The sequence below is a fragment of the Hippoglossus hippoglossus genome, chromosome 21 (genome assembly GCF_009819705.1).
Source record: "Hippoglossus hippoglossus isolate fHipHip1 chromosome 21, fHipHip1.pri, whole genome shotgun sequence".
Taxonomy (NCBI): domain Eukaryota; kingdom Metazoa; phylum Chordata; class Actinopteri; order Pleuronectiformes; family Pleuronectidae; genus Hippoglossus; species Hippoglossus hippoglossus.
This window is the reverse complement of record NC_047171.1, coordinates 21,816,030-21,830,092: the sequence shown is the minus strand read 5'-3', so window position 1 is coordinate 21,830,092 and position 14,063 is coordinate 21,816,030. Positions and strand designations below refer to the sequence as shown.

Genomic DNA, 14,063 nt, shown 5'->3' with positions numbered 1-14,063 from the left:
GACTGAAGCAATGCTTAAACTACAAATCAGCTAATTTAAATAAATTTAAATTTAAAAAACGAAACACAGAAATCAGAACTCCGAAGCTGAGAGATGAAGGATTACGACAGTGGATGGAAAATGGACAAAAAAACTAAGAAATGTAAAAGCAAAACTTGAAGCTGAAAGTTTAAAGAAACCGACGAGGTCACAATGAAAAACAGATGATATCAACTGAAAGACTTAAATCCTGCATTGACTGACTTCATGTTAATTCATTGTATATATTATTATTATGTTATTATATTTGTTGTTCACCACCTTACTGGTACCACTGCTACCTGGGCACAAACAGGAATTTATGTGTTTATTAAAAAAAGAAAACCACCGTAGAAAAGGATTCTTTTCTCTGTCGGTGGTGAAACAACAGGTCACAGAAAAACACCTGGACATGTTTTACTTTAAAAGTTCGAAGCCACATTTTTAAAAAGCAGCAGGAATTGTATATGTGTTAAGATGCTGAGATCACAAACATCATTTTCACCAATAAACACATTTTATTCCTCTGATGTGTGTAATTTTTCATTATTGTGTGTGTGAACATGTGATAGTGGTCCATTCAATCCACCTTTATAAAGAGTGGTGTCATGACTGTTAGGAGGGTCAGAGGTCAGGAGCAGCAGAATTACTTTGCTGCATCACCTGAACACTCTGAGATTTCTGTGAACACGTCTGAGTGAAGAATCTCCCGCTGCCTTGTGCACGTGTGAAAGGCAACAAGTCTGGTCCTCCTCCTCCAGAGGTCAGCTCTGAAAATAGATGATGTGTTTAAATCCTTGTGTACGTGTACAGTGTGATGATTGTGTTTTATATTAAAATTTTATACTGATATGAACCTACGAGACTGAAATAAATTCAAAACTCCACTGACCTGAAGGAGACGTGTTTGTCCTTCCCGCCAGTAGAGGGGGTCAGTCAGGGTCCCACGCTGCTACACAGGGTCCTGCAGGGTCTTTGAACCGCCCCTGAGAGGTTTCCTATTGGTCTGGAGGAGGGTGAGGTGTCATGTGTCCCACGGGACCGTGAACGCAGCACAGCAAACTTCTCCAGACAGATTTTTGAACTTTACAGAAGAAACTGAAACTTTGATGAGTGCAGAGGAGGGTTGCGTGTCAGTGGCTTGTTGTGTGTTGCGTGTCTCACCATGTCTGAGTGTGAGCAGACAGAGAAGCAGGATCCGTCTGAACATGGAGGAACCGGACAGTCGATGAGTCCTCTGGCAGTTTGTACCGTGTGTGATCGCTTGTTCCGGGACCCGAAGCTGCTGCCGTGTCTCCACACCTTCTGCTCGGACTGTATCGGGCAGCTGGAGCCTTTCTCCCGGCCTCTCTCCTCCCTCAGCCCGGAGCAGGAGCCGGACCGAGCCGCCGTCACCGTGCTCTGCCCGGACTGTGACTCCGAGGTGGACCTGCCTCCCTCCGGTCCCTCCGGGCTGAGCACCGACCACCTGGCGCTGGACGCCGTGTTCCTGGAGACTCTGCTGTCGGACCGACCGCTGAGCTGCGACCTGTGCGGGGAGGGAGGCTCCGAGAGCCGCTGTGAGGTCTGCTGCGTTAACCTGTGCGAGTTCTGCTGCCAGGCCCACAGGTGCTGTTCTACTCTATTCTATAATAATCTATCAGATTCTATAATATTCTATTCTACTCTACTCTACTCTATTCTATTCTATTCTATTCTATTCTGTTCAACTGTGTTAACCTGTGTGAGTTCTGCTGCCAGGCCCATAGGTACTGTTCTATTCTATTCTATAATAATATATCATATTCTATAATATTCTATTCTATTCTATAATAATCTATTCTATTAAATTCTATTCTACTCTACTCTACTCTATTCCATTCTGTTCTGTTGTATTCTACTGTGAGGTGTGCTGTGTTAACCTGTGTGAGTTCTGCAGGTATTGTCTGTTCTAGTCTATTCTTTTGTATACTGATCTATTCTGTTCTATTCTATTCTATTCTATTCTATTCATTTTAACTTTTCTATAGTATTCTATTCTATATGAAACAGCACAAACAACATTTTGTTCAAATGTAGCTCTGTATTTATTTTCCTCTCTACTTTGCCTCTACAGGCGGACCTGTAGATTCTGTGTAATGTTCATTGTTTCAATTTTCTATATGAAAAATCTAAAATTGGAAAATAAATTTCAGAAACATCGGCAGATATGTATTTATTTTTCACTGTATTTGATTTAATGTTTCCTAAGATGTTGTTATCAAACCCTCATGACAAAGAAATGTACTCCAGGCTTGATATTTCAGAGTTTAACCTTAAACTTTCTTATAAAATAAATCTGCAGGCGGCAGAAGCGAACAGCGTCTCACTCTGTTCAGGGTCTGGACGAGCTGAAGTCTCGTGGTCGTCTCTCCCGTCCCGTCCTCTGCCCCCTCCACCCCGGCCAGGAGCTGCGGCTCTTCTGTCAGCCCTGCGACCTGCCTGTCTGCCTGGACTGTGCCGTCACGCTGCATCGCGACCACCGCTGCTGTCCCACACATGATGTCATCGATCGCCATGGAGACCGCATCCGAGAGCTGGTTGCCGGGCAACTGCGACCTCTCCTGGAGCGTCTGGAGGAGTCACTGCAGAAGGTGAATTTTCCCATTGAGAGTGTTCATCCCACAATCAGTCTTCAAACCATCCTCTAGAGGTCCCTCTTATATTTTCTTCCTCTCCTACAGGTGGACGTTTCCCAGGAGGCTTTGCAGGCACGGGTGGAGGCGACAGCCAATGAGGTGAGGGCGTTTGCACGAGGTTACGCCAGCGCTGTGGAATCTCACTGCCTGTCTCTGCTGCATCGTCTGGAGGAGCTCCGTGTCCAACGCAGGTACCAACCAAACACACAACATCTTAATATTGTCAAACACATATTTGAACTTAACACGATCTAAGTCAGCACAGAATAAAACATTTGTTTATTAAGCAAAAACATAAACTGGGACGAAATTTAAGACATTATCAAAGGGTCTGACTCAAACTCTCAAAGAGGAGTAAAAGTTCTCGTTTGAGATTAACTTAAGCTGAACATTCACTGTGCGATTTTAGAAAGAACGTTGTTAAAGTCCAACTCAAACTGTACGAGTAAATAGTCTGCGATTAAAAACCCAAACTCAGGATGTATGTGCTCGCACTTATCTACTCCCCACTATGCCGGTGGAGGGGTGGGTGAAGTGTTTGAGTCCACAAAACACTTTTGGAGTTTCAGGGGTAAACAGCGTTGCAGCCAAATCCAAAACAAGTATAGTAAACAGGACCCCTTCTTCAAAAGTAAAAAAACTACAGAAAAAAACATAACATGCCTCCATACTGCTGATTTGGTGTCATCCAGGTGTCCGTAAGCCCTGACATTCAAATGCGAAAGAAAAGATAACTCTGTTATCTCTTTGCTGAATCAATTCAGAATCACTAGAGAGTCGGCAGATCGAGTCTGTGACGACTGAAGAATGTGAGATGTGGTTGTTTATATTATTTCTGAGGTAAAATCATGAATTTACAAGATCAAGTTGAAAAGTTATCTGTTGTGGATAAATCATAAAATAACATGATCATGGTGAAAGTCACATTTTCCAGCCCAACATTAAAGATTCAATCAACTAATACATGTTTTTTGAAACGCAATGCAACAAGAAAGATTATAAAGATTTGAAATCACTACCACCAGTTTGTTATTCATGCTGTGTTTGTGCGACAGGAACCAGCTCCACCTGCAGAGGGCTCAGCTGAAGCAGGCGCTGCTGGACGTCCGAGGCAGCGTGGAGTTTGCGGAGAGACTGCTGGGCTCCGGCTCTGACGCTGAGATCCTGAGCGCCAAAGGAGTGACCCTGAGGAGACTGACCAGTCTGGTGGAGAGCAGCTACGACCCGCACCCAGCAACCGTTGCCCCCGACGATGGCAGCAGCATCTGCTTCATGCCCGGGGAGCCGGCGGGGGAGGTGGAGGGCTACCCGGTGGTCGGGGTCATCAGCTCTAAGACAGTGGACCTCAGCAAGTGCACCATTGAAGGGGAAGGTAAAGCCCTGATGAGAATATGCAAAATTCTTACATTTTACATTTTTACTTTGTAGTCTTCGACCAAACTTTAAATTGCGAAGCTTTTGGCTGAAACTTAATGACGAGGGGCCTTGTTGGGGGGTTATGACCACGATGTTGCAACAGTCTCCTGTACACAGCTGATAATAGGTATTTAAGGGGCTTCCCCTGTAAATCAGTAACGTTGAGGATCTAAGTGTCACTGACTGAAAATAGTTTGTTTAGGTACTCAGCTGTTTTTAGAAATCACAGTTATTAGAGATTCACGTCAGAAACAACTGGCTTAGATGTCAAAAGGAAAGTATCACCGGTCTTATTCTTAAAAATGTTGACCTGCTTTTCTTAGTCATCTAAGTATTCAGGTTTTTAGGTGTGTGTGTGTGTGTGTGTGTGTGTGTGTGTGTGTGTGTGTGTGTGTGTGTGTGTGTGTGTGTGTGTGTGTGTGTGTGTGTGTGTGTGTGTGTGTGTGTGTGTGTGTGTGTGTGTGTGTGTGTGTGTGTGTGTTAAAGTTGAGGGGGGAGGAGTTGGAGAGTTGATGACTGACTCCACTGGAGCAGACCTTGTTATCTTCCTGGGTGTTTGGCTCAAAGACAGAAATTCCTTTGAGACTAAAGGAATGTTGAGGGGACTCAACAAGCCTGAAGGCCTAGCAGGGGGGGTGTTTACACACAACAACCCCCCCCCCCCCTCACACACACACACACACACACACACACACACACACACACACAGTAAAAGAGAGAAGGGGAAGTAGAATCCAGAAGTGACATTGCAAGTGGCTGCAGGACATTTTCAGGCCACATGAATTATTTCTGTTAAAGACTCCAGGGTTTTAAAAAGGAAGAATAACACACCTTTACCTTGAGTGAAGGTGAATTTCAAAAGTTAAATTGTTGTTCCAGCACTTATTTTTGGTAGAATAACTGTTTGTACATTCACCCCGGCCACATGCAGTTAATTCACACACAAAAACTGTAACATATAAGATTTAAATGAACCAGGAACCAATGTTCTCCTAAATCTCCATCTGTGTCTGTGCAGTAAATCTAAAGAATCACTCACCAATCATAACACTCAATTATATAGCAAAGGCATCATAGATGTCTGTAGTTACCACAGATATTTTCATAATTGAAAAATCCCAAACATTTGGTGCAATTTACTGCTTTATTCACACACTAAATTAAATATCTTTGATTGGACTAAATAAACAATTTGAAGACATAAACTTGTCCTGTAGGAGACTGTGACAGGGGTTTTTCTGATATTTTATCAACCAAATTACAATTTGGTTGTTTAAAAACATTAATCAAAATAATTCAAACATTATTGGAGATTAAGACCTTATTTACTACTGATTAAAGACAATGTAAAAATAAAGTAATATTGTCTCGTTCGATTCATGTATTCCTCTGTTATGTCTCCATAAATTAAAATAAGATAATCCTTTACTGCACATTCCAACAGCCACACACATAAGCACACACACTTAAGACTTGAATCCGCAGCGTCACTGCATCTGCTGAAACATCTGTATCTCCCTTGAATTCCTTTGTGCCGTTCAAGCAAACTTTTGCAGCAGCTGCGTCTGGCTTCCTTTCCGGGGGCGGACAAGGGTCAGATCTGTGCAGTATGTTGACTATCAGAGAGCAGAAATCACAGAGGCTTACTGACGATTATCCCCTCGCTGTGGGCTGAGAGGGTTTGAAGTGGTGGATTTGGACGACGAGGCCGAGGCTCACAGGTGAAATGTGGTCCGGGACAGCTGGCTCTGTAATGGCGACAGCTGCTGGCTGCGCGGCTCAGGAAGCACACAGACATAGATTCCCAGATAGTTCACACCCATTAGCAGCAGCGATGATGGTATACTACAGTATTTCTAACCGTAGCACGTTAGCAGTGGCATATGGTCGTAACTGCTGTGTTTGAATCCTGTATTTTAAATAAATGTTCAAAAGAATGCAGCAGAAAAAAATCCTCTATCATTTAGAAAGTGGTATGACGAAACTATAAATACCGCCGTGCCTCTGCCAAACAGTGCTACTTACATTTGTTTTCCAGGTTCATATGAGGTCACTGTGACCTTTGACCACTGCAATCCAACCAGTTCATCTTTAAGTCCAAGTGACGACTGGTCAAAATGTGAAGAAATTCCCTAAAGACAGACTGGAGATATCATGTCCAAGAGGCCAAAAGGCCACCTAAAAATTAGTCTGAAGTTCAATCTCTTACTTCCAGTTAAGGTAAATCCTTTTCATCATTTTCAACTTTGAGGCAGTTTGGGTGAGATCCTTACTGTTTTATTACGATAACAGGTGCATGAAGAAATGTGTATAAGAGCGTGACAGCAGCCATGTTTTATCACCCAGCCTCACCACTGCTGTTCCTGGTCGTAAATCCCTGCTGTCATGTATCAAGCCTTCACAGACGAGGGGAGGTTATTATTTTTGGATTGAGACGTTCAGCAGTCACACAGTCAGGTGTTAAACACTGTCGGCCATGCGGTGCATTTTTTTGACTTTCTTGCTCAGCGCATCTGTGTGACCTCTCACCTTTGACCCCTCGTGGTCGCAGGTCTGCAGCGGGGCGAGGAGGGCGAACGGGGCCACTTCACCCTGGTGTGCCGGGACTCCGCCGGAGAGCAGTTGGCACGAGGTGGAGAACACGTGCTGGTCAGCGTCGTCCACAAGGAGAAGAAAAACTGGTGAGCGACGGGGACTTGTCAGCTTTGTCATAACTTTCAGGTTCAGTGGGGCAGGAAGAGGAAAAGATTCCACACGCAGAAACTTGAATGATGCTATAATTTCATAAAAATATAGATTTCTGTTTCTTTCAGCTCAGTGGAGACGACAGTGGTCGACAACAGCAACGGATCGTACAGCGTTTCATTCACACATGAAAAGCCGGGAAGCTACTCAGTGTGGGTTTGTGTCAGAGCTCAACACGTCAAGGTAAAAATATCAACCTAACACGTTTGTCAAAATAAAATATGAGAACACAGGGAATAAATCCGTAACCGTAAAACACTTGTTCTTGATTACTTTGCATCTTGAAATAGTTTAAATTGAAGCTCAGAACTGTTGAGTTCATCCTGACGACGTGACAGCTCTTAAAGGTAAAGCCCAAATAATATATCGCCCCCTGGTGGCTGGCTGCAGTATAGGTCAGAAAATGCCTCCTCCATGTCAATAGATGGGCCATGGACCAAACCAAGAAGTCAAAGTACAAAGTACAAAGTACGTTGAATACATTTTTCTCAAAGATAGTTTATTTCTTTTTAGCTAGTTCTTTTATTGATGAAGTTATTCAATGCTATAGAAACAGGGTGATACGTCATGATTGACAGCTGAGACCGACTATCGATTGGTCGAGCATGTGTCTTGACGGTACCTCGATACCATGGGGGTCCCATATGACTGCAGCTTCGTATTCAGGATATTTTGGCTTTGAGAATGGAGACACGTTGATTCTCTTTTTCTCTTTATCTTTGATTGTCTGTCTGTCTGTCTGCTGAGATGTTTGGTTTTTAAAAGACACTTTGACGTCCCGAGTTCTGAGAATCTTTCTGCTCTTATCGCATGTTGGTTTCTGTCGGCCTGGACCAACAGACAGACACACGGCAGCCGACTGACTCTCTCCTCTCCTTCTGCAGGGTTCACCGTTTATTCTGAACGTGCAGAGGAAGATGAGGCGACACAGCGGGACGTTCCACTGCTGCTGCTTCTGCTCCAGCGGAGGAGCCAAGGAGGCTCGATGTGGCTGCCCAGGAACCATGCCAGGTACACGGAGGAGATCCTGATCAGAGGGAGACTGATCGTTTCTTCATATTGTATAGTTGAACCATAACTTTTATTATTTATAACCACAAATAAAAAGAAAACACAAATGCACATCTTTTCTGTATAGTTTAATCTGTGAAATAAAAGTTTTCTTATTTGCAAACACAGACACAGTTTGTGAAAGACTCATATCAGCAAATAGATCATATTTCTCAGGCTGCAGTTTCTGATCCTCTGTCCTGATCTTGCAGGAGGATTTAAAGGCTGCGGTCACGGTCATAAGGGACACCCCGGGAAGCCTCACTGGTCGTGCTGTGGCAGCACCACCGAGCAGTCCGAGTGTTTGCCTCCGAGCGTGCTGGCTGCGGTTTCCCCCCGTGGCCACCTGCGAACCGTGGAGCTCTGAGGTGACGCAGAGACGAGACCCGTCGGGAGGATGCACGTTAACGGAGGTTGGGCGGCAACGAATGGTCAGAGTTGCGGGGGGACGCAAGGGAGAGGTTGCTGGTGTGAATCTTGAGCGGGTTCGAAAAGAAAGTGACGCTTCAAGGATACAGTGACTGAGGCAGAACGTCCAGGTCTGTGTCTTTGCCCCACGTCATTATCTGGTGTCACAGACTCGACAAGGAAGGACAATATGACAACTCACATGTTCCCGAAGATGGGTTCTGTCATTTTTAGGTCGTTGTTATCACACTGATTTATTGGTTTTGGATTAGTTTGCTTTTAATTAGTTATTTGAGGCTATAAAACAAGGTGAACGTCATGATTGACAATGGAGACTGATTCGTGATTGGACGAGGGCATGATTGGTCTCACAACTCTGGCTCCACCTCCCGATCCTTACGGCACAGACTCTGGCTACAAATGACGTCCAAAAAACACAAGATGGCAGCGTTGGTATCCAGGATAATTTGCCTTCATTTCTAGGTGAAAAGATCTGGAAACACTGACCTGGAAGGAGCCGTCAGTTTCCTCTCAGAATACAAAGTCATTTGTCTCCAGCACTGACCACAAACGCAAACCTCCAACCAGCCACTTATTGCCTCTGTATATTTCTGAATATGCCTTATCTGTAGTGTGAGTACAAATACATATATAGTATATATATTATATATTTTTCTTTGTAAAAGATGAATAGTAAAGTAGATTTATAGAAATCTTAAACGTGAAGATGAACTTTTTTTCATTTGTGTTCCATTATCTTTACAATGACAATAACAGGGAGCGTCTCTAACACTGTGACTTTGTTGCTGCTGTTCACATTTTTTTTATATTTCCATTTTGCACTGACTTTACATTCGTCTATCTGTTCAACACGTGAGCCTTTTCCAGATTTTGCCAGTTTAAATTCTGGAAATTTGTGCCTGTACAATGAAATAAACATTTTTCACTTTTGAATTTCTGCTTTGTCCCTTGAGAGAAACAAACAAATAGGGAATTGTTGCTTTTTTATTTTTGCAGATATACCCTTAAAAAATAAAGTAACAAATAAATGAAAATTAACCAAATTTAAATATTATAATACTTTAGTTCAATAGTATTTAAGGTACCATGTCTTAAGGAACATAAGAAGTTATTGAAGTCTGCTATTGTCAGTGGTGATGGCTCTTCATAAACCATTGCACTACAGCCAGGTACATCACTTTTTTTGGTCCCCTGGAAACATTTCCTGTGTCGTTTTCTGTATTTGCAGCGCGTTTCTGTATTTACATGTGTAGTGACTTTTTTCAGCGCATGTTTCTTCAAATTGATGAAGATGTTTTTTCTATTTGCATGTGTTTTCTTAATTTGCTGTGCGTGAGAAGTGTCAGCACATTTTCACACTTCTCAGTAGCACCTCCACAGTTTATTGAGCCTGATAGTTCCTCTCTGAACCAGCAGGTGGCGTGAGAGAGCTGTTTTTCTCCCCTCCTGCTCCTCCAGATATAATGATGTTGTCCCTCAGCTTGTGACACAAAGTTCTTTGTGCTTGTCTTTTACAAATCACTCATAATCAGCGTTCTCACAAGTCATCTGCAGCGATGCTCCGAGGCTCCTGATGAATCCTGCATCATCGCTGAAAAACGTCTTAAGCGCTTTAAGATTGACTCTCCATGAAAATTTGATGAACGGGGACCTGTTCCACTGGAAACTCATCACAGAGGAGGTGGCATCAGCAATGTCAGAGGTGTCACTCCTTAATCAAACACAGTAACAGCTCAGTCACTGCAAATTGGAAACGAGCTATTAACTGATTCAAGTGGCGGTCCACGCCTGAAGGAGAATGTTTACAACTGGAAACTGGAGGTCACTGAGGGGCGCACACACACACACACACACACACACTTCCATTAGGTGACGGCAAAAGATGATGGAGTGTATCAAACCCATACCTTTATTATTGATTTCCCACTTTCTTCACTTCCTCCCTACTTTCAGTGAAGTTGTGGCTACTGGGCTGGCGGACACACACACACACACACACACACACACACACACACACACACACACACACACACACACAAACACACTGAGTTGAACAATGACAGTGCACTCCTGTGCACCCCAGAGAGAAGAACTCACGCCAGATCTCATAAACCTCCTTCACCCGCCATTGAGCTCTGGAGTAATGTAGCTTGTAATGGAGAGATCATGATACAATATTGTCTCAGACACGAGACTTGTCTTTTCTTGTGTTTAATCTTTTATCTTTGGTGCTTTTTATATTTCCACGTTCAGCACTGGAAGAGCCTGTATTTCTGTTTTCAGCATCCTCACAGGAAACTAGAAGGAAAGAGTAAAAACTACAGAGCCACATGAAAACATATCATAAGAATAATAATTATAATGATTTTTTTTTTACATATTATGAATTATCTGGGGACATCATGCAGATGTATATGTGGTTTATCACATTCGGCATTATACATTAATTCAGGTTGTTTATAAATTAGATATTTCCCATGTGAAATCAATACTAACTCTGTGTTTTACTGTATTTATTCATTTTTTCTCTCATGCAAACAAACATTCCACAGTCCCTTTTAAAGCAGAAGTTAAGAAGGACCACATGGGACAGTGAAGAGGGAAGTAAAAGAGACAGAGAAGACAAAATAAAGAAAAACAAACGTATAAAGATTGAAGTAAGAACTTCAAAAGCCCCCAAATATTGACTTTCGGAGACTTTTGCAAAGCTACTCCAGAGTTGACGAGGAGTCATCTTTAGTTTTCAGTCTTGAGCCTGAATCATCCAGAAGACCAGAGTCTCCTCCCTGAGGTCAGAGGTCACGGTCACTCTTGTAAGTACAGGAGGCTCAGAGTATATTATTCCCTGTGTGTCGACAGTACAATTTTAAAATCAACTGTAATATGGGATTATGTTTGATTTTTGTCTCTTGGAGTGGAGATATGATATGAAATGATTTGGGAGTTTACCTCCAGAAGATTAAGTTTTGAAGCTGATCAGTCAAAGGTCAAAAAAAATATGGTCTGAAAAACACATCTTTCAAGACTTTTTCAGAATCAGAAAAATATTCCTCATAATCTGATGTCATATGACAAGCTACGTCATGAAGAAGTCAGAAAATGGCGTCATGCATCTTTTCTTTATGCTACAGTTAAGGCAATTTTATTTAAGTTTCAAGTTTCATTTGTCATGTGCAAGTCAACACAGGGTTGACAGTACAATGAAAGGTGTTGGATGAAAAGAAACATTCTAATTACCTTAGAATAAAATAAAAGCAAAGTGGAAAGAACTTAACATAAAAAATTTAAAGTAAAATACAATATACCACTAAAAAAAACTACATGCATACAAAGGTGCATGGTAGCATTTGAGGAAGCAAATGTAATGACGACTTTAAACTGTATGATATGTTTATGAATAAGTTATTGCACATTTACAAAGCGCGAGTGAGAACAAGCAGGGTAACAGATATGAAGGTTGTTGGACATGACTAAAAGTTTAGAAGCCTGATGGCCTGGTGAAAGAAACTGTTCTTAAGTCAGTCATTTACAAAGCACCTTTCATACACAGAGGTAGATTCAAGGTGTTGTACGGGGATATTAAAAAATATTTTTTTTAAAGCACAGTTTAAAACATCTTTCAAGCAAAATAAAAGGATCTACAGGACTCTATACAGGACCTAAAGTTTATACAGATCTAAAACAATAATTTATGGTCATTTGATGTCAACCAATGCATTAAGTTTTGAAACAAATTTTTCTGCAGCTTATTTGGATCAAATTTGTCATCGTATGGTATAAATGATCTCATGATGATGTCATTATTAAATGGCACGATAATGATTTCAATAGAAAGCCCTGTGTGTTTTGGGTATTTGAAGCACATGTAAATGTTCCAAACATTGGTCAAAACTGGATTAAATGGTGTAGTTGCCCACTCATTATAAAACCTATAAAAAGGAATAAGCTTTGAAACTGGGACAAACCTACAACATGTATAAAAGAGTAAGAGACATAAAGGTTTGCTGACGGAGATGCACGTAACCCACACACAGCATCATATTACCTCAGTGTTGTGATCCTCAGTGCATCCTCGCTTTGAAAGACACCTAATCTCCCGGCTGCAAGAGAGCACCACCGGCTTCCATCACTGTCAAGGCAACACACGCACACACACACACACACACACACACACACATACATTAAAGGTCACCTGAAACTCACACTGGCTCCAGCGTTATGAACACACACTGTCACAGTAATTCTCGTCTCAGAATCCCTGTGTATTGAGTTGTGAATAATTCACCTTTATTTTTTTAAATTACTGTGGAGTCAATAATTCACAGACATCACAGGCTTTAGTTTCTGGGGCGAGTTATGTAAGAAAAGCAAATCCTTCTTTTACTGTGTTATTTTGTTTCTTTCTCTCTCCTTTACAGGTTTTGTATATGTTATCGTGGAATAAAATGACCCCTTTGTAAATTAGAGCTGTCTTGTAATCCAAGAAAGTGTTCAGTCAAATTCATCGGTACGACACAGAAATAGAACATATTATTTATGCTTGAGTCTGCAGGAAGCAATAAAACTCTGACGGCCTCCTTCAAAATAAATGTATGCAACTGCAAGCTTAGGTTTCTGTCCTACAAATTTGCCCCATGGTTTTAAAAAGAATCCTTGTGTGTGTGGATCAGGTATTTCTCATGTTGGACCTAAATCTGTTCACACACTCACATTATGGGGGCTTGTCTTCCTTGTGGGGACAAAAAGCAAGATGTTCGGCCTCAGTTATGACAGTAAAACACTTACTGGGCTCTAAATGGAGTTCAAACCAGCTCTCGTGCACTGCTGACGGAGAATTACGAGCTCCGTGGTTTTTAAACCGGATGTCCTGATCCTGATGAGGGACAAGCTACACACAAAAAACAGCATTGCACTTAATAAAAACTATAAATGACCCAGCTACTGGACACAAAATATATGAGATTGATTTGTATTGATAAAAATAGCAGAAAAATACAAACATTGTGTCTGAAATAGTTATTTTGGGGCCAGAATGTGAGTTTCTGAGGCCATTTGCTCAGAAAGACTTCTGCAGCCTTGTCTTTTTGAACTGGATATTGTCCTTTCTCTCCCCTGAGTCACCTCAGAATGTTTCTCTAACAATATAAATATGATGAATTAATGAGGATGCAATATGAAATATTGAAAGTCTGGTGTCGGCCAGACCTGCAGCCTGTGTGGCAGCAGTGATGGTGTCATTGTCAGTGGGTCAGAGCGATTCAAGTTCATCTTACGCCAGCTGCTCCATGGATTGTCCTGTATATGCATTTCTAATGTTTAAATACAACATCTGCATGTTCTGTTCCCTTAACCTCTGATGTCGATTTTGTCTCCTTCAGAAAAGTGAATTTGAGGTTTCTCATCTCATTTGATTTCAGGGGTTTATTCTAAATTGACTGAAAGATATCTGCTCTCATTCAATGATGACTGGTATTAAGGTACAATTCCCTTCTAAATGTAATGTACTGTCTGGAGCTTTGCAGCAAATTACATTAACTATTTTATATTTCTCCTTCAAAAATGGGGTGAAACATCATGACTGACAGCTGAGACTCACTTGGGATTGGTCGAGCTTACGTGTCCGCGGGACCTCGATAGCGCTCCTGCACAGACACAAAGTTTGATAAACTTCTATGAAATCGACTGTGAGATGCTGTGAAAGTCACTTAATGTGCATCCAAACAAATATCGACTTTGTGTTGTTAAAGT

General features: G+C 41.9%; 1 protein-coding gene across 1 annotated transcript; it reads left to right on the top strand.

Moving 5' to 3' along the window:
• The first annotated feature begins 1,136 nt into the window (after positions 1-1,136).
• Positions 1,137-9,248, top strand: trim45 (tripartite motif containing 45). Its single transcript, XM_034574831.1, has 8 exons — positions 1,137-1,626; positions 2,342-2,630; positions 2,721-2,866; positions 3,731-4,047; positions 6,643-6,772; positions 6,905-7,019; positions 7,721-7,847; positions 8,099-9,248. Exons 1-8 carry the CDS (start codon positions 1,184-1,186, stop codon positions 8,251-8,253), a joined length of 1,722 nt encoding a protein of 573 aa, XP_034430722.1. The 5' UTR covers positions 1,137-1,183; the 3' UTR covers positions 8,254-9,248.
• Positions 9,249-14,063: the final 4,815 nt, after the last annotated feature.